At 44.9% G+C, this 20,554-nt stretch overlaps 1 protein-coding gene across 4 annotated transcripts in view; it reads right to left on the bottom strand.

Moving 5' to 3' along the window:
• EMB (embigin) overlaps positions 1 to 20,554 on the bottom strand; it is a 51,406-nt gene that overhangs the window by 25,864 nt on the left and 4,988 nt on the right. For all 4 annotated transcript variants that reach the window (XR_014787581.1, XR_014787580.1, XM_084833189.1 and 1 more), the window contains exon 2: positions 3,640 to 3,729. Coding sequence is in view for 2 of the 4 variants with exons in the window: in XM_084833189.1 (XP_084689315.1) it covers positions 3,640 to 3,729 (90 nt within the window). In the remaining 2 variants the exon portion in view is untranslated. The remainder of the gene's footprint in view (positions 1 to 3,639; positions 3,730 to 20,554) is intronic.

Here is a 20,554-nt window from a genome sequence, read left to right on the forward strand (position 1 = left end):
CGCAGGGGAAGAGACGCCCAATGGATTGTACAATGGAGTTTAAGAACTTAAGAAGAGCCCCACTGAGTCAAAGCAAAGGGCCATCTAAGTCCAACATCCTGTTTCACATAGCTACTTCCTGGAAGACCTCCAGCAGTGCCTGGAGGCCCTGCACCACCACAGGAAGCCTCTAAGTTGAGAAACAAACATTTGAACTTCCTGTAAATGTAACTGAGGAACAGGTTACACAATAAGCACAGTCAATGCATGAAGCTTTTCCTTGGACTGTGCCACTTTCGTGAAAAACCTTCAGAAATGGGACCACATGGGTTTAAAAGGGCATAGCATTCCCAGAGGCCTGTAGGCCCACTAACCTCTAGGCCCCTTAGGTTTTTTTCCTACACAATATTAACAGCAAAGCTACCCAGCACACTTGCACAGACTGAAAAATGCAAGTCCATCATCAAAAAGAAGAGGATACAGATTTGCATAATGCTTGCATATGCTCATGTGTATGAATACAGGCAAATTTAGAAACAATTACTCTGATGGGGAAGACTATGATGAGGTAACCTGTGTGCCTGCCTTTCCATTCTGCTGTTAATGGGAACCTCAAGGCCCTGCTGCTCTCCCTTCTCATGGTTCTTTATCATGAAACCAGACTGAATAACCCTTCAAATGGAGGAAGCATTCAAACAGAGGCTTGTTCTCTGTAAAGTAGGCTGCATGGCCACCTGAAGGATTGAACACTCACTCAGTGGGAGTATTCTGAGACCTAGGGCTGATCTACATGAAGGGTTTTTATTGTCATTGTCATGCTTGGCTTGCTGGCATGTCACACAACACATATCCCAACCCGCCCTCCTCATGCTATTTCACCCTCAATATTCCACTGTTTTTCAAATGAGGTTTATAACATTTTTTCTAGTGTTTGCCATTTCCGTGCATTACAAAGACATGCATGTTTCAACTGAGTGGTATTAGAACTCTTACTGGTAGTAGCTTTTTTCCCCACCCCTGCTTTCTCCTCCTTTTGTTCTGTGCACTTTCCATGCACTGATTTTAATGGGATTTGTGGGCAGGAACCCCTGCCCCCCATGCCCTGTTTCTTTCTCACTCATTCCTGCATGACTGCCCAGCAAAATGGCCCCTCGCTGCTGCCATTACTGAGGAAAAAGCAGGGAACAAAAGGAAGAGGAGGAGAGAAAGAGACAGACAGACAGACACATGGGGGAGGGCAGCAGTGGTGAGCCATTTTGTTGGGCACTGGCATGCAATAATAGCTCCCCCCCCCATCGTTTTCCTCTTCCTCCTCTATTTTTTTCTTTTGCATCTACTTTTGGCTGCGTACGTATAGTACAGCAGAGCTCTGAATTGTACATTTTATACTGTTGCTTTGCAGCAGCTCAGTTGCGCATTCTGTCAGCCAAGTCACACACAAAAAGGAACCAGAGGCCACAGCTCACCCCTCCCACTTCTAATGCAATCCAGGCTCCACAAAGCAACATGTGGCACAAACGTGTGGCACAAACGTATGGCACAACTAGGCTCGCATGACCTTTCAATCTCACCTTGCTTCTCACAACTGCAACTCACAAGTGTCACACAAGATGTACGTTTGTATGGTATGTGATTGCATTATAAACACAGTAGATACAAGGGCTGTGCAGGGGCCCCCCATCTGACTCGGAAGCTGCTTCATGGCTTCGGAGGCAGGCCCGATTCAGCTCGGGCTGATTTGGGGGACCTCCAACCCGATTCGGCCCTGAACCCAAAGCAGGATTCGGATGGCCAAATCCTGCTTCAGGTCCCCCTTGATGCCCCCACACAAAACCCCAGCAACTTACCTTTCCTCAACCTCCTCCTCTTCTATCGCTGGCTCCTCCTCTGTCGCTGCTGCCTTCTCCTCCTCCATCGCTGCCACCTCCTCTGCCACTGCCACCACTTCCACCTCCTTGGCCTCCTCCAGCGCTGTGGCCTTCTCCTCCTCCTCCACTGCTGCCATCGCCATAGTCATTGCCGCCGCCAGCTCCTGAGGCCTGGACGCACACCGGCTCTTATTGCATGGAGTAGCTGTTTTTTAAATGGCAATTTCCTGGAATTTCCTGTAAGTTCCCATTTTAAAAATGGCAACTCCCTGCTATAAGAGCTGGTGCATGTCCAGGCCTCAGGAGCTGGCGGCAGCAATGACGGAGATGATGGCAGCGGTTGACGGAGGCGGCGGCAGTGAGGGGTGGCTCAGGTAAGGACCTGGAGGCACCGGCGCAGCTGGGCTGCGGGTGCCAAAACTCCAAAATGCACTGAGGTGCTTTGGAGAGCCTCCGGGTGCTTCATGCCCCCTCCGCTTCACCTCAGAAGGGGCTCGAGGTGACCCAAAGCCCAATACAACAGTGCTGTATTCATGAGTGTGTGCCTCAGCCGAATCTATTGCACTTTGAAGAAATACTGCCACAGCATGGACTCGCACATGGAAGGGGTTCTAATGTAGATCCTCCCCTAGAAGCTTTAGGCCTGCTGTGTCATACAATGGCCATGTGTCCTCTTTTACACATTGGACAGTCCTCTCTTTGAAAGGCTGCCAGAGGACCGTCCTCTACTTGGAAGGTGTCCTCTATTTTTGAATGGCTGTCAAGTCCAATTCAGTTTAAAGTTCAAGAACCATTCAGAAGGAAGAGCTGGGCCTTGAAGCGGCCTATCAACAGCACCTGGACAGCAGACAGAGCAAGGCACACAGGTCACCTGGTCACAGTCTTCCACACTATGGTGAGATGCACTGTATTTTTATTTACATTATAATAATAATTTCTAAATTGATATCTACACATACAAAGTAGCATATACAAATTTTATGCAAATTGCTGTCCTCTTTTGTCCTCTATTTTGGTGATTCACAAGTGCCCACGTTATGTCCTCTTGCCACCGATTGGGCTCTCCATATACCCTCAGTATTTTTGTGGGGGTGACGAGGATAATGGGGAGAGGCCAAGCAGGCTGGCTCCTGATTCATGTCCTTGAGGGTGTGTTGTGACCTTGAGGCCTCCAAGCCAGTGAAAATCCAGGTAAAACATCTGGTTTTTCTACATTTGTAAAGAGGCAAGGAGGACATGGTGGTGATGTGCCAATCTCCAATTGAAACGGTGTATGAATTGCAGCTTTAAGAATTTAGCTACGTGCTGTTTTTAACTTGCTAAGGGTTGCATCACAGGCCGTTTTTTCCTGTATAATGTTTACAGCAAAGCTAACTGGTGTATTTGACTGGACTGAAAAATGCAAGTCCGTCAATCCATGACAAGGGGAACGCTTCTCCTGGTATGAGTGACAAACAGATAATACTCTTAAAGACAAAAGTCATGCAAAAAGCATTCCTGAGCCTTACTTTTCTCTTCTGATGAACAGGAGAATTGAGAGTGTATAAACTTTCAAGGAGTGGGATTATCTTGGCAGGGGTGGGGAACTCGTGGCCCTTCAGTTGTCCTTGGTCTCTGACTCGCATCAGGCACAATCTGCATAGCCTGTGGTGAAGGATGCTGGGTCTTGTAGTCCAACAACTTCTGGAGGGCCCTAGGTTCTCCACCCCGGCTGTACAGTCCTCACTGCTGCTATAAATATACATGTGACAACTGAAAAGTAGTTATATGGAAAAAAGTAACTGATTGTTACCTGCGGTGGTATATTCTGTACGGAATCCTGGATTGTTGGAAATGTGCTCTGCATTTTGCTGGTTGATATTTTCTGTTGTCACAGAAGTAGCTTTAAAAAAAAAGAAGAGCAAAAATACTTTAGTTATAAACAGTATAGATGGCATAATTGTGCTTATTCTCTCACACACACACACACACAAAACAGAATCATAGGGGTTCAAGATATCCTGTGAACAGAAATATCCTTTATCCAGATATGTCAAGCAAGCCTCCAAATTCTGTGATAAAGTTATGGATAATGGTCACCAACTAATCCTATGGTGAAGGGGCTAAGTGTCAGACTGAAGAGAATGGGGTTACACAGCTTTCTTGGCTTAGAATTTCGTAAAACTGAAGTGACACGTTGTACTCCAAATGGGTACAACATCTGAAAGAAAGTGAGATTAAGGTTACAATCCTATGCCCACCTACCAGGAAGTAAGCTGCACTGAACTCAATGGGACTTACGTATGAGTAGTAATGGGCAAATGTACCCCAAATGAATGTGTTATTTCCTCAGAAAGTAACAAATCCATCTGTGTAATCTTGGATCAGAGTTCTCCTTTAATTCAAGATCTTGTTCTGTGTATATGAGATTTTGTACATTTATTTATGTATTTATTTTTTAAAAAAAATGTTGGCCACCTTTCAGGCCAGAAGCTCTCCCAAGGCAGCTCACAGGAATAAAATATATAAAAACAGTTAAAATATTAAAAGCGATAAAAACATAAATACAATAACACAGGGATAAAAGCAACAATAAAAGCCAACATTAAACTAACAACAGCAAAAACAGCAACAACAGCAATCCTATCAAGAGAAGGCCACGGTAAAATAATACATTTTCAAGGCTTTCTTAAAAGCCTGCAATGATGGAGCATGGCAGACCTCGGAAGGCAACTTGTTCCAAAGGTGTGGGGCCACTACAGAGAAGGCCCTCTAATTTGTGGTCACCCACCTAACTGCTCTCACAGGTGGGTAGATGAGAAGGGTCTCTCTTTCTGATCTTAAAGTGTAGGCAGGCTGATATGGGCGAAGGCAGTCCTTCAAGTAACTTGGTCCCAAACTATTTAAGGCGTTAAAGGTCAAAACCAGCTCTTTAAATTGGGCTGGGAAACACACTGGTAACCAGTGCAGCTGGTGCAGTATAGGCATTAGGTTATTGAATTGCCTCAGCCCCACCAATACTTGGGTGGCCACATCAGCTGAAATTTCCGAACCATCTTGAAAGGCAGCCCCACGTACAGCGCATTACAGTTGTCCAGCCTGGACGTGACTAGTGCGTGGATAACTGAGGAAAAGTCTGTCCTCTGCAGATAGGGCCGCAGCTGGCGTACCAGCCTAAGCTGGTAAAATGCACTCCTGGACACCGCAGCCACTTGGGATTCCCCAGTTAGCTCAGAGTCCAGGAGGACTCCCAGACTGCGCACTTGGTCTTTCAGGGGGAGTGCACAAATATCAAATTGCATCTTGGGAGCTGTAATTTGGAGTCGTGCAATGTGTCAAGATGTCATTCATCACCATGTTATGTACCCCTTGTTTGCACGTGGCCTTTCTACATAATGTTTACTTGCCATCACCAACTGGTATTTGGAAGAAAGAGAGATGGATTGGTATATGAAGGTGTATACTACCTATACAGCCATTTCTTCAAACATGCTTGATTTGTGGAAATATTTCAAATGCCAACCTTCCTCTAAAGGGTTAAAGTGACATCATCACATTTCCTCCTAAAAGAAAAAAGGTTAAACCAACCAATTCAGCACATGCGCAGGAATGCTATTGTTTAGATGCAGACTGTGCATGCTCTGAAGCTCACAATCTATTCTGATATTAGTAACATATTTGTAAGACAGAGATCCAAGCCCACTACAAAGGTGAGATTATGAACACACAAGTTTCAACCAATGAACCAACTAATTATAAAATTTGGCGGATCACTACTTCTGAGTTGACATTTCTAGGACTGTGCTGTTAATCAACTTGCAATGCAAGAAATTAATTGAATGGCTTTACTGGCAGATGTAAATGACATAGTCTTGGGAGATTCAGAACACATCCTGGATTCTCAAAACAGAAGACCTCAGGCTATTCCTGAAGATGGCTTTTTCTGTCAATTTATTTTCAGGGAATATAAAAGCTATTTTAAAGAGCTAAAAGCTATAGTGAATAATTAATGGTTATGAGTAATATGGAAAGTGCAGCATTGGTGCCGTGACTCTCTATTATGGCTAGAGATGAGGAAAAAAAATTCCCCCTATATTAATCAAGGCAATGAAAAAATGGAATGGAAAGAACTATTTCTGGGCACTCCTACATTTCCTGGGAAATGCACAAAATGAGTCAAAATATACTGACCTGATTTGCATGTTGTTTAACCCAAGAACTGTGGGGACAAGCAGAGCATGTGAGCCACATGCTCGTTGTTTCAACTTTTAATTAACAACCCAGGAACACCCATTCCTGGTTGTTTCGTGATGTGTGAACCCAGAAACTCTGGGTTGTTTATAGGTTAAGCAACCCAGAGTTAACCCAACAATTGTCCATGGTTTGTTAATTCTGCTTGTTCCTGCAATTCCTGGGTTAAACAACCCAGGAATTGCTGCCGTGACATGTGAACCAGGTCACTGACACAGATGCTTCCATTTTCTCATCCCTCAAGAACAAGGCAACTTCGGAGGTTTGATCCTTTCTATATGTACAGTCCAGCACCTTCTACCGCACTTTGTCCAGGGAATATCTGTATACCTCACCCCTCCCTGCAAGGACCCAGATTTGCATAAAATTTATTTATGCTAATGTATATGTATAAATGTAAATTTAGAAATAATTACTATAATTAAAATAGAAATTCAATATATTACACCACTGTGGAGAAGACTGACTGGGAGGCCTGTGTGCCTACTCAGTCTGCTGTCCAGGTTCTAACCATTGATGGACAACTTCTTATGGTTCTTTATCAATAAACCGATGGTTTCCAGAGGACTCTGGAGAGGTTTCCAGCTCATATGGCAGGCTCTCCTGTTGAAACCCTGGTTCCCCACTCTAAAAAAACTCACCAAAAGTGCTGTTTAAAAACATAGGTGAAACTGGAGGGTCACATCATCATCTAGGTGGGGGACTTTGCATCAGTCCCCTTGTCATGGTCAGATCATTACCTACTGAGGTTTAGACTTACAGCAGCTTTTCCCCTCTGCAAGGTGGGGGACCTATTAAGATGGTCCACCCCCGGAGGTTAATGGATCCAGATGGTTTCCAGAGGACTCTGGGGAGGTTTCTGGCTGATATGGCGGGCTCTCCTGTGGAAACCCTGGTTGATCTATAGAATGCAGAAATGACCCGGGCGGTTGACATGATTGCTCCTGAGCACCCTCTCCTGAGCAGAGCTCGAACTGCTCTGTGGTACACCCCACAGCTGAGAGCGATGAAACAAAATAGGAGATGGCTTGAGTACGGATGGCGAAGAACTCCTAGTGGATGCAATTGAATGCTGGTATGTGCCTAAGTATATTCAGGGGCAGTGAGGGCGGCAAAAAACCATCATCTTGCTGCCTCTATTGAATCGTCTATCTGCCTCCCAGTGAAGCTTTTCAGAGCTGTCCAGGGCCATTACATGCTGGCCCTAAGGACACTGTAGATCTCTCTGAGGCCTGCTGTAATGCATTTTCTAGACACTTCCAGGATCTCTTGCATCTGCCAGGACTTGGACTCCAGCGTTATAGCAGGTGAATCTGGTGAGGTATCCAGAGAGCACAGCCTTCTCCTGTTCTCCAGGATGAGTTTCAGTTGGTACAGCTTGAGGATGTTTACAAGGTACTTGGACAGGTTCATGCAACCACTTCTGTACTGGCTCCATGCCCCTCTTGGCTGATAAAAACTGGCAGGGAAGGAACAGCTGGCTGGGCCAGGGAGGTGATAAATGCCTCCTTTGGAGAGGGAGTGGTCTCGGGCCGCCTCAAAGAGGCAGTGGTGAGACCACTCCTAAAGAAACCCTCCCTGGACCCAGAAAATCTTAATAATTTTAGGCCAGTGGCAAATGTTCCTTTCCTGGGCAAGGTTCTTGAGCGGGTGGTTGCCAACCAGCTCCAAACACTCTCGGATGAGACAGATTATCTAGATCCATTTCAGTCGAGGTTCAGGCTGGGTTTTGGCATGGAAACAGCCTTGGTCACCCTGTATGATGACCTATGTCAGGAGAGAGATGGGTGTGTGTGACCTTGGTGATTCTTCTTGATCTCTCAGTGGCTTTTGATACCATCTACCGTGGTATCCTTCTGGGGCAATTGTCTGAGCTGGGAGTGCGAGGCACTGCATTGCAGTGGTTTCGCTCCTACTTGGATGATTAGCTCCAGAAGGTGGTACTTGGGGGATACTGCTTAGCCCCATGGACTCTCCAGTATGGGGTTCTGCAGGGGTCAGTTTTGTCCATGTTATTCAACATCTACATGAAACCGTTGAGCATGGTCATCCGGATGACACACAGCTCCATTTCTCCTTTTTATCTTCTTCAGGTGAGGCTGTGGATGTACTAAATCAGTGCCTGGCTGTGACAATGGGTTGGATGAGGGCTAATAAACTGAAACTTAATCCAGATGAGACTGAGATGCTGTTAGTGGGTGCTTCTGCTGACTGGATGGACGGTGCTCAACATGTTCTGTATGGGGTTGCACTCCCCCTGAAGGAGCAGGTCCATAGCTGGATGGTCCTCCTGGAGCCATCTTTGTCACTGGAGGCTCAGGTGGCCTCAGTGGCACAGAGTGCCTTCTACCAGCTTCGGTTGGTGGCCCAGCTACACCCCTATCTGGACAGAGATAACCTGGCTTCAGTTGTCTACACTCTGGTAACCTCCAAGTTAGATTACTGCAATGCACTCTATGTGGGGCTGCCTTTGAAGACGGTTCAGAAGCTGCAGCTTGTGCAAAATGCAGCACCCAGACTGATAACGGGGACCAAAAGGTCTGAATATATAAGACCGATTCTGGCCCACTTGCACTGGCTGCCTATATGCTTCTGAGCCCAATTCCAAGTGCTGGCTTTGACCTATAACACCCTACATGGCTCGGGACCACAGTACCTGACGGAATGCCTCTCCTGGCATGACAACCCATACACTATTCTCTGCATCTAAGGCCCTTTTCTGGGAGCCTCCTCTGAGGGAGGCTTGGAGGTTGGCAACAAGGGAGAGGGCCTTTTCGGTGGTGGCTCCCCATTTATGGAATAATCTCCCCGATGAGGCCCAACATTGTCATCTTTTCGGTGCCAGGTTAAAACTGCCCTCCTCTCAAGCATTTGGCAGTGTATGAGTCTCTTGATTGTTTCTGGCTGATTCTTTTAAACTGTTTTAGATATACGTTGTTGTTGTGTGTGTTATTTATTTTATGTCATGTGAATGGTTTTTATATTTTATATAATGTATTTTAATTATTTCTAATTTTTCTGAACCACCTATACTGCCCCATAGCTTCAGCTATGGGGCAGTATAGAAATATAATAAATGAAATGAAATATAACCAGAGTTGGACTGGACAGCCCTTTAAAGAGAAGATGCTTTGAAACAGAGGACTGTCCTCTCTAAAGTAGGCTGCACAGCCAGCCTAATAACACACCTCTGCTAAAGAGGCTCCTTGGAGAAGGGCCTGTTTAGAAGATCTGAAGCCATGGGCAAGCTTAGTAAAGAAGCTCACTGGATGATCTCAGGCTAGTCATGATCTTTCAACCTACCTACCTTGTCATAGCTCCTGTGAGGCTAAAAAGAATAAAGGGAGGTTGGTGGCTTCAATGTCAGTGGGGCAGTAAATCCACTCCTGGTTTCAGTCAGAACCAACCAGAACTCTAAAGGCCCTAGCCAAGGTGCGGTTCTGAGTGGAACCTGGAACGGATTCACCACCCCAATAACATCGGAAACACCAGCCTTCACTGACTCCATTTATACTGTCCTGAGCTCCTTGAAGAAAAGGCTGGATAAAAATGAAATAAGAAACATGAGCATTAAGCTTCTGCTTGAGTCTCAGAAATTCCAAATCCCTGTGCAGTGCCATGCGTATTCCCTTGGATGCTACTTCACCTTAATGTTCACGCCCTTCTTCCCTTCCAAACTGGGCACCATTTTCTTTCCCTTCCGTTTTGCTTCAAGCTACTTCCTGAAATGCTGCCAGAGAGTCTTCTACATGAGACAAGATACGGGGAAAGCAGGTATCTATCATTTAAAGGGTTTCCAAAATATTATTCCCCACTCATCTGCTTTCCTTTGGCTTCCCAAAGAGCCATGGAAGGAATCCTTCAATGTTGCACTGCTTTTGCAAGGGGCAGCCTGCATGCTAGCTGGATTTAGACAATTGCCCTTGCGTTGTAGCATCACACAGCAGATGGAATCATTCGCCCCTGTCAGCAGGAGTCTCTTTTCCATATAATGTCAGAGACCCTTCTCCATTTCTCTTCAGCCACGCACAAAGAACATTCTGTGCCAGCATCAGATGGATGAGATCATCTCAGTCAGGTCCCCAAAACCTGACTGAAGGCAGAGTGTCTTATCTGAGATCATCACAGCCAATGATGCCTTTGTCAATAACCGACTGGGAAACTATCAGCCTGGTGCTGTCCTTGGGACTTATTCATGCCTGCTGGCTTCTAAGGAAAACAGTTGTCTGCTATCTATAGATCAACTTATCATAGAAGGGAATTGGCCACTTATGGGTAGGGCTGTTGCAGAAATCCGCAATGGATTCGAACGGATCTGGATTTCTATTAATCTGACCCACAGATTCCGCAGTGGATCAGCTTTTTCCGAGTCGTGCGGATTCTGTGGACTTGCATACTGGGTTTTTACTGTCCAGAACTGTACACAAATTTAGTCATATGAAAATACAAAGAAGAAGAAAAACACCAACCAAAAATGCACATTTTCCCCCATAAGCTAAAGTGTGAAAATGCAGACTGCGGGGAGGGGAACTGCGCATTTTCATGGTTTTTTTCCCACTTTGGGGGAGATCCGCGCAAATTCCCATTAACGAATTAGTGCTAATCCATGTTAACTAGTGTGCATTAGCACATTTGCACAAGTGCGTGCTAGCACACATGCAAATTAATGCGAGTACAACAAAATTCTCTTACGCAATATCCAATTCTGTCAATGAGCTGACAATGGAAGGAAGACACCTAACAATCTCTGAAAGACAGACAGAACAGATTTGACAAAATCTGTACATCCCTACTTGTGGGCAAGAACGAGAGAGTCAAGAGTGCAAAAGCACAAAAAAAAGGGAATGAGAAAGAAGGAAAACCTGTGGGGATCTTCATTTTGGCATGACACTGGCTGGCTCAGAAATGCTTCTGAGCAGATCTCAGAGCCAAATCACACATTATACTAATTGTGGAGCATGCAGTTGCTTGCCCTTTGTTTTACTCTAGTGTAATTGCACATAGTCCTGATTGAGGTCAGGACCAACACTGAAAGGAGGAAAGGATTCAACCTCCCCGCCCCCATTTTTGCCTAAAATTCCACCCTCCCCCATGGGGAGGGGTGTGTGTGTGTGTGTGTGTGTGTGTGTGTTTTAAAGATGCCCCTTGCAGGTGAATTCTGGGGAAAAATGGGTGGTGGGGATTTAATCCTCCCCTTCCAGAGCATGCTGGTCCCAATCTACATCAGGACCATGTACAGTTACACTAGAGCAAATCAGATTATCAGGTTCAGCTACATGCTACGTGATTAGCATAACGTGTAGCTTGGCCCTCACCCATGGAGCTAAGTTGGTTTTGAGGCCTCAGCATGCTTCAGGTTCCTCATTCAGAGGAAGAATTAACCAAGCTGGGCATAGTAGGTAACTAGGTACCACCAGCCTTCCCGAAGTTGGCACTCTCTGGATGTGCTGGACTACAAGTCCCACTATTCACAACTCATCCAGAGGCTGCCAGCTTGGGGACGCTGAGGTATATAGTCAGACAGCTGGCTCTGATTTTACAGACCTGTACTCATGTGTCTGAAAATGTGAAGACAGTCACGATATATTTTAAGCAGTGTGGCTGCTTCAGAAGTTCCTTGCTGCATTCAGGCCACATGAATCCCATTCAATTCTGGGGTCAGTTTTTGTAAAAACAATAGTTCTACTAGTTTGTAGCAGAATCTGGCTGTGCCTGGCACTGATTGGCTGGTGCCCATGATGTCACGAAGACACTCCTCCCCAGCTGCTTTGTACTTTATGGTTTCATTTAAATATATAAGGCAACAAATAAATGGGTAAATAGATACATTTCACACTTTCAAATATAAAAGCAGACAGCCCTCATGAACTGATGGGCAAGCCCAAAGGATTCACTGCTATGAATGTTGGGTGAAACATGTGAACCAGCCTTGGAAAAAACAGAGTAATAAAAAGAAAATAAAAATAGAGGAAACCAGAAGGGCATCTCAGAATAGTTCATACGTTGTTTTCCTAAGAGCTCGGTACATTACTAGAATAACTGAGAGGCTTTCAAGAAGCATTAAAAAGGTAATACATAAATTAAGATATGATGATCAAATTGCTGTATTAAGGATGTGTTGTGATTTTATTTGTTTTGTCGTTGTTGTTTACAGCTCTTATATACTGGCTTCATTCTGATACATATTAGAGGTCTGAAATAAATAGCTTTTGCATTATTAATGGCGACAGTGGCCCAGTTTGCATGTAATAAGAACCTATGGGTTGTTTAAACTGTGAGTTGTTGGGGCTGCGTTGGAGTGTGCACGCATGCTGCCTCCCACCCGCCCTCCACTTTGCATCCACTTTCATCATCAACGTAGAAACGCCCCATTCCTTTGGTGCTTGATGCAACATGTGAACCCAGAACTCTGGGTTGTTGAATGACAAACAACCCAGACTTTTAACCTAACAACAAACCCTGGGTTCAAACTCTGGGTTGTTTGTCCCTCAACAACCCAGAGATCTGGGTTCACATGTCACATCAAACAACCCAGGAACAGGGCATTCCTGGGTTGTTGTTGAAAGCACATTAAAAGGGGAAGCAGTGAGCACATGAGAGACAGAGCACTTGCTCACTTCTGTGCGGCCCCACCAATTCATGAGTTATACAACCCATGAATTGGCATTACGTGCAAACTGGGTCGACGTGTTTATTATGATGGGGGGATGGAAAGAAGGCTGTATATATTCTAGGGATCTGGCTAGAGGGAAATGAGATGACTTTATGAACATCAATGCATATTACATATGTAACAAATACTGGAGAAGAGACTTAAGACTGGTTTGCACATAACACTATTTGTTTTCTCAGTCCCTGGGTAGTTTGTTTCCCTCTGCCTTTGCACTCCCTCTCTGTATCCCAACTGCCTTTGCAGCACTGCACTATAGGCATGTAAAGAGGCTGGTGTTTTTTTTTTTTTACTACTCTTGCCTACTGCCTCTGTAGCCAGGCAAAACAACCAATAAACAACCCACAATTCTGGGTTCACACATAATGACAACCCATGGTTTAAGCAACCCAAAGTTCACACTGAATAACAAACTAGGGGTTCTTGTCATGGGTTGTTCATGGTTAACAACCCACAGTTCTCATGGTTCTGTGCTCACACATAACACAACCCACTGCTCAACCATGGTTAATTAAACTATGTTTTGTTGTTACATGCAAACAAGATTTTAACCTTACCTCTATTCCTGGTGACTACAGTTTCTTGTGGAGGCTGTGGGTGAGGATGGTAAGTTTTTCCTTTTCCCCAAATGTTTTGCTTACTGCAAGTCCCATAGATCTTAATATGATCCATTTAGAATTAAACTGACTTCTATTTGCATCGTCCTATATCTTCATCTTCATAACCACATCCTGTGTTTTGCTTCTTGGTGATACATACATCATCTGTATGATGAGCAGATGAAACCCAGGAAATGGCACGCACACAAACACATACACACACACACATATATATGTGTGTGTGTGTGTGTATGTGTGTGTGGGTATATATATATATATATATATATATATATATATATATATATATGAATATGAAGTACAGAGATCCAGAAAAAAAAACACCAAACTTAAATTATTATGAACAATAGCTTTCTGCAAGAAACTGAAGTTTAGTAGAGATTTTAAAATGCTTCAGCTGAAAGATATTAAAGGCCACCTTTTAATAATTCATTACTCCCTGTAACACTAGCGGTATTTTTTCAGGAACAGAATGTCTTGCGGAGTGTTGATTAAGGCTGCAATCCTATATGTACTTACTATATACAAGTAAGTCCTATTGAACGTAATGGGGCTTACTTCTGAGTAGATATGTATAGGGTTGCACTACACAAAACTATTAGGATTGACATAACATACAGGAGAGATGGAATGTGAAGAAACCAAGTTGTATGTATAGTTCTGTGTTAGTGATTCCTATTTACCATTTCTACAGTATTAGTAGTACACAACTGCTTTACAGTCTGCAACATGTTCATCCCCATGACAGCCTTGTGAGAGAGATAATTAATAATCACTGAGCAACACTTAACTTTTAAAAAACATAAGAACATAACAACAACAACAAAAACACCTCTCACGCTATTGCTGCAGTTCATCAGGTTGGCCTCCTCCTCTGCTCCCACACATTAGCTGGCTTCCTCAAGCAGGGAAGTGCTTCCAAGATGGCACAAGGCATGGATATTGCATGCAGAGGGCTTGCTCTAGGTGGCATTGCTTTGTCCAATATGGTGCCATCTTAGAGCAACTGCTCTAGGAGGTCTGCCCACACTCCATCCCATTAACGCTGCAGAGGTACTTTCTAGCCCCACAACAGACTGTAAGCAGGTACAGTTAAGGCCCAGAGGAGGCAACTGAAAGGGAGAAACCATGTCTGCCACCATGAGTACATTAGGGGAAGAGCAGGGTAAAAATGCAAAAAACAAACAGGGTTTGCAGCATGCATGTGCATGCGTAGGGCCTGTTCAGGTGGCCAACTGAACATGCCTACATTGGAGGCAAGTCCTGCCATGACAGACCTGCTCCCCAGTGGATTCGCTGTACCAGTCATAACATCTGAATAAACTAAGGCCACCTTCCCCAACCTGGTGCCCTTCGGATGTTTTGGACTGCAACTCCCATCGGCCCCAGTCTGCATGGCTAATGTTCTAAAACATCTGGAGAGCACCAGGTTGGGGAAGGCTGGGCTAAGGGATGATAAGAGTTGGTATGCTGACTGACAGGATGGCCGGATGTCCACTTTTACAGAGGACAGTCCTCTATTTGATGGGCTGAACTATCCAATTCCAGTTTAATGATAATGAACCATAAGAACTGTTGCCCATCAGCAGTTAGCGCCTGGACAGAAGGCTGAAGAGGCAGGCACACAGGTCACCTCATCACAGTCTTCCACACTATAGTGAGATCCACTGTATTTCTATTTAAATTACAATAATTTCTCAATTTGCATTATGCAAATAAACTAGCATATACACATGTTATGCAAACCACTGTCCTCTTTTGTCCTCTTTGTTGGCGATTCATAAGTGGCCACGCTATGAAGTCTAGAACCATGCCACTTCCATGGGGGTATGCTGACTCATTTAAGAACATCTGAAATGTTAATTTCAAAATACACATTTCCCTCTAATCCAAAGTGAATAGCTTTCTTTTTATATAAGAGAAGTGAACAGCAAAACCCAACCCTGTAACCTTTTGCAGAGATGCTATTCACTTCAAATGAGATCTGTCCTCAGGATAATGTCCTATTGAATCGTGCCCAAAGTGAAGACCCAACATAATGGAAATGTAGGCCCTGTAACCAATAAAGATGCATGAGTCACAATGCATTGTGTTTCTCTTGTATTTGAACTGGTTCATGCCACTTAAGGCGCAATCCTACCAGGGTAGACAGCTGCCTCTGAACTCAGAGGCGACCGCCTATCCAACGCAGGGCAGGAGAAGCACAGAGGGGATCATCCCCTCCACGCTTCAGCCGCCCGGCATTTGCGGCTAGACAGCCGATTTCAGCTGTCTAGCCGCAGGAAGGTGGAGCGGGGGAAGTGACTGCTGGACAACACGTTGGATATGTCATACCAGCATTTCCACCTTCCCCAACCCGGAACACCCCAAGGAATGCCCCTTTTTCACTGCTCTGTGCTGCCTACAAGGCAGCGCAGGATCGGGGGAAGGTCGGTTTTCAGGAGCACAGGCTCCAAGGTTGGTTCTTGGAAACTGATGTATCCTATGGCTGTCTAGCCACTGACTAGTGTCCATAGGATTGCTCCCTTGGTTAAATACATTATTCAGATGAATAAACCCCAATGGGTTTTATTCTCCTGTAAAGTGTTTTACCCCTTCATGGATCACTGCCTTGTTGTGGTGAAGGGGCTTGCGTAACTCAGTGAAGCCATAAGCTATGCCATGCAGGGCCACCCAAGATGGACAGGTCATGGTGGAGAGTTCTGACAAAATGTGGTCCACTGGAGAAGGAAATGGCAACTCACTCCAGTATTCATGGCAAGAAAACCCCATGGAACGTATCACAAGGCTAAAAGATATGACGCCGGAAGATGAGCCCCTCAGGTCGGAAGGTGTCCAGTATACTACTGGAGAAGAGCAGAGGGAATTTCCAAGTAGTGCCAGAAAGAGTGAAGCTGCTGGGCCAAAGCCAAAAGGACAATCAGCTGTGGATGTGTCTGGTGGTGAAAGGAAGTCCGATGCTGTAAAGAACAATGTTGTTTAGGAACCTGGAATGTAAGATCAATGAATCAAGGTAAGCTGGAGGTGGTCAAACATGAGATGGCAAGACTGAACATTGACATCTTGGGAATCAGCGAACTAAAATGGACAGGCATGGGCGAATTTAATTCAGGTGACCATTATATCTACTACTGTGAGCAAGAATCCCTAGAAGAAATGGAGTAGCACTCATAGTCAACAAAAGGGTGGGAAAAGCAGTACTGGTGTACAATCTCAAAAATGATAGAATGATCTCAGTATGAATCCAAGGCAAACCATTCAACATCACAGTAATTCAAGTCTATGCCCCACCACTGAGGCCAAAGAAGCTGAGGTTGATCAGTTCTAAGACAACCTACAACACTTTCTAGAACTAACACCAAAAAAAGATGTCATTTTCATCATAGGGGATTGGAATGCTAAAGTAGGAAGTCAAGAAATCATCGGGATAAAAGGCAAGCATGGCCTTGGTGTACAACATGAAGCAGGATAAAGGCTAATAGAGTTTTGCCAAGAGAACATGCTGATCATAGCAAACACTCTTTTCCAACAGCACAAGAGGCGACTCTACACATGGATATCACCAGATGGTCAATATCGAGATCAGATTGATTATGTCCTTTACAGCCAAAGACGGAGAAGCTCTATACAGTCAGTAAAAACTACCTGGAGCTGACTGTGGCTCAGATCATGAGCTTCTTCTTGCAAAATTCCGGCTTAAATTGAGGAACGTAGGGAAAACCACTAAACCATTCAGGTATGCCCTAAATCATATCCCTGATGAATATACAGTGGAGGTGAGGAATAGATTTCAGGGATTAGACCTGATAGACAGAGTGCCTGAGGAACTATGGACGGAGGTCCGTAACATTGTTCAGGAGGCAGCAACTCAATCCATCCCAAAGAAAAAGAAATGCAAGAAAGCAAAGTGGCTGTCTGAGGAGGCTTTACAAGTAGCTGAGGAAAGAAGGGAAGCAAAAAGCAAGGGAGAAAGGGGAAGATATATCGAACTGAATGCAGAGTTGCAGAGAACAGCAGGGAGAGACAAGAAGGCCTTTTTAAATGAACAATGCAAAGAAATCGAGGAAAACAACAGAATGGGAAAGACTAGAGATCTCTTCAAGAAAATCAGAGATCTCAAGGGAACGTTTTGTGCAAAGACGGGCATGATAAAGGACAAAGAAGGCAGGAACCTAACAGAAGCAGATGAGATTAAGAAGAGGTGGAAAGAATACACAGAAGAACTATACAGGAAAGATCTGAATGTCCCTGATAGCCATGATAGTGTGGTCACTGAACTTGAGCCGGACATCCTAGAGAGTGAAGTCAAGTGGGCCTTAGGAAGCATTAGTAACAACAAAGCTAGTGGAGATGACAGTATTCCAGCTGAGCTATTTAAAATCCTAAAAGATGATGCTTTTAAAGTGCTGCACTCAGTATGCCAACCAATTTGGAACACTCAACAGTGGCCACAAGACTGGAAAAGGTCAGTTTACATTCCAATTCCAAAGAAGGGCAATGTCAAAGAGTGTTCAAACTACCGCACAATTGTGCTCATTTCACATGCCAGCAAGGTGATGCTCAAAATCCTACAAGCTAGGCTTTAGCAGCATATGAACCAAGAACTACCGGATATACAAGCAGGGTTTTGAAGAGGCAAAGGAACTAGAGATCAAATCGCCAACGTTTGCTGGATCATGGAGAAAGCAAGAGAATTCCAGAAGAATGTCTATTTCTGCTTCGACTATGCTAAAGCCTTTGATTGTGTGGATCACAACAAACTGTGGCAAATTCTTAAAGAGATGGGAGTACCAGGCCACCTTACCTGTCTCCTGAGAAACCTGTATGAGGGTCAAAAAGCAACAGTAAGAACCAGACATGGAACAACCGATTGGTTCAAAATTGGGAAAGGAGTATGACAAGGCTGCATATTGTCGCCCTGCTTATTTAACTTATATGCAGAGTACATCATGAGAAACGCCGGGTTGGATGAATCACAGGTCGGAATTAAGATTGCTGGGAGAATTATCAACAACCTCCGATATGCAGACGACACCACCCTAATGGCAGAAAGCAAAGAGGATCTAAAGAGCCTCTTGTTGAGGGTGAAAGTGGAGAGTGCAAAAGCTGGTTTGAAACTCAACATTAAAACAACTAAGATTGTGGCATCTGGCCTCATCACTTCCTGGCATATAGAAGGGGAGGAAATGGAAGCAGTGACAGATTTTACTTTCTTGGGCTCCAAGATGCAGACGGTGACTGTAGCCATGAAATTAAAAGACGCTTGCTCCTTGGGAGGAAAGCTATGGCAAACCTAGACAGCCAAGAAGCAGAGACATCGCCTTGCCGACAAAGGTCCGTCTAGTCAAAGCTATGGTTTTCCCAGTAGTAATGTATGGCTGTGAGAGCTGGACTATATGGAAGGCTGAGCGCCGAAGAATTGATGCTTTCGAACTGTGGTGCTGGAGAAGACTCTTACGAGTCCCCTGGACTGCAAGGAGGTCAAATCAGTCCATCCTAAAGGAAATCAACCCTGACTGCTCATTGGAAGAACAGATATTGAAGCTGAAGCTCCAATATTTTGGCCACCTAATGTGAAGAGAAGTCACTGGAAAAGACCCTGATGCTGGGAAAGACTGAAGGCAAAAGGAGAAGGGGATGGCAGAGGATGAGATGGCTAGATAGCATCACGGATACAATGAATATGAACTTGAGCACACTCCGGGAGAGAGCGGAAGACAGGAAGGCCTGGCGTGCTATGGTCCATGGGGTCACGAAGAGTCAGACACGACTTAACAACAACTAAGTGTTTTAAGGTTTGGGCATTGTTAACATTGGAATAGTGGGATTATAATGCCTTAAACCCAAATACTTTACTGGTTTATGGATTGTAGCTACAGTCTAACACAAAGGCCATTGCACAGCAAGGTGAATGATTTTCCTCAGATTATCTTGGCCTTACCTAAAGCTGCTGAAATTAATGTGTCATTAGAGGCAAAACACAGCCTGTAAGCCTCGGATCTTATTTCACCCACAGCTCTTATTTAAAATGCATTCCTTTAAAATAAAAAGGCGAACTGTTCCAAAACAAACAACCAAAAAAACAAAACAGGTTAGAGTTAAGCCTCTGAATACCAGTTGCTGGGGAACATGAGGAGGAGGGTGCTATCATGTTCCTGTCCTGCTTGTAGGCTTCCCATGGGCTTCTGTTTGGAACAAAATGCTGGACTAGATAGGTATTTAGTCTTATCAGGCAGGGCTGTTCTTAGGTTCTTACTAGGGAAAATCCTGCTGGATCACACCAAAGGCAGGGCTCAGATTAGTGGGGGCTGGAGAGGGGCTCAGCTATTGTGACTGAACCCTTAGCTACTGTTCTTAAAAGGCTATGAGCTCATTATTTGAGTCAAATTGAGGGGAATTAGGTGGGGATGGGGCTTGTAGATTACTTTACCTTTTCCACCCACATAATTTGGGTACTGATCAAAGGTCCATCTAGTTCCAGGGGTGCAGAACCTCTTTCAGCTCGAGGGCTGAGTTCCATTTCAGAGAAGCTTTCGGGGACCACGTTCCAGTGGTGGGTGGGAAGTGAAGGCAAAAGAGGCAGGGCCAAAAATACCAGATACTATAAAATACCAGCCTGTTTTAGGTTAAAGCTCTTCTTGCCAGAGACTAAGACTTAGGAGAGGCATTACAATATGTAGAATGGGGGAAAACCTGCACAAAAGTCAGGAAACCATCAAGTGATCAGTGGTTGGGGGAGAGGGGTTGAGGTCATCTGGGCAACCTCCAAGGGCCAAATTAGGATCTTAAGAGGGCTGGATTTGGCTTTTGTGCCTGAGGTTCTGCACCCCTGATCTAGTCCATCATCCTGTTTCCACTGTGGCCAGCCAGACGCCCCTGGGCTGCCTGTAGGCAGGGCATGAAGACAATAACCCTGCCCACTCGTGCTCCTCAGAAACTGGAATTCAGCGGTGTGTTGCCTCCATATAGCCATCATGACCCGCTTGCACTGGCTGCCTATATGCTTCCAGGTCAAAGTGCTGGTTTTGACCTACAAAGCCCTACACAGCTCAGGACCACAGTATCTGATGGAACGCCTCTCCTGGCATGAACCGACCTGCACACTACACTCTGCATCTAAGGCCCTTTTCCGGGAGCTTCTTCCGAAGGTGGCTCGGAGAATGACAATGAGGGAGGGGGCCTTCTCAGTG

The sequence above is a fragment of the Heloderma suspectum genome, chromosome 2 (assembly GCF_057233095.1).
Source record: "Heloderma suspectum isolate Gila_16-S chromosome 2, 16-S_ref, whole genome shotgun sequence".
Classification (NCBI taxonomy): Eukaryota; Metazoa; Chordata; class Lepidosauria; order Squamata; family Helodermatidae; genus Heloderma; species Heloderma suspectum.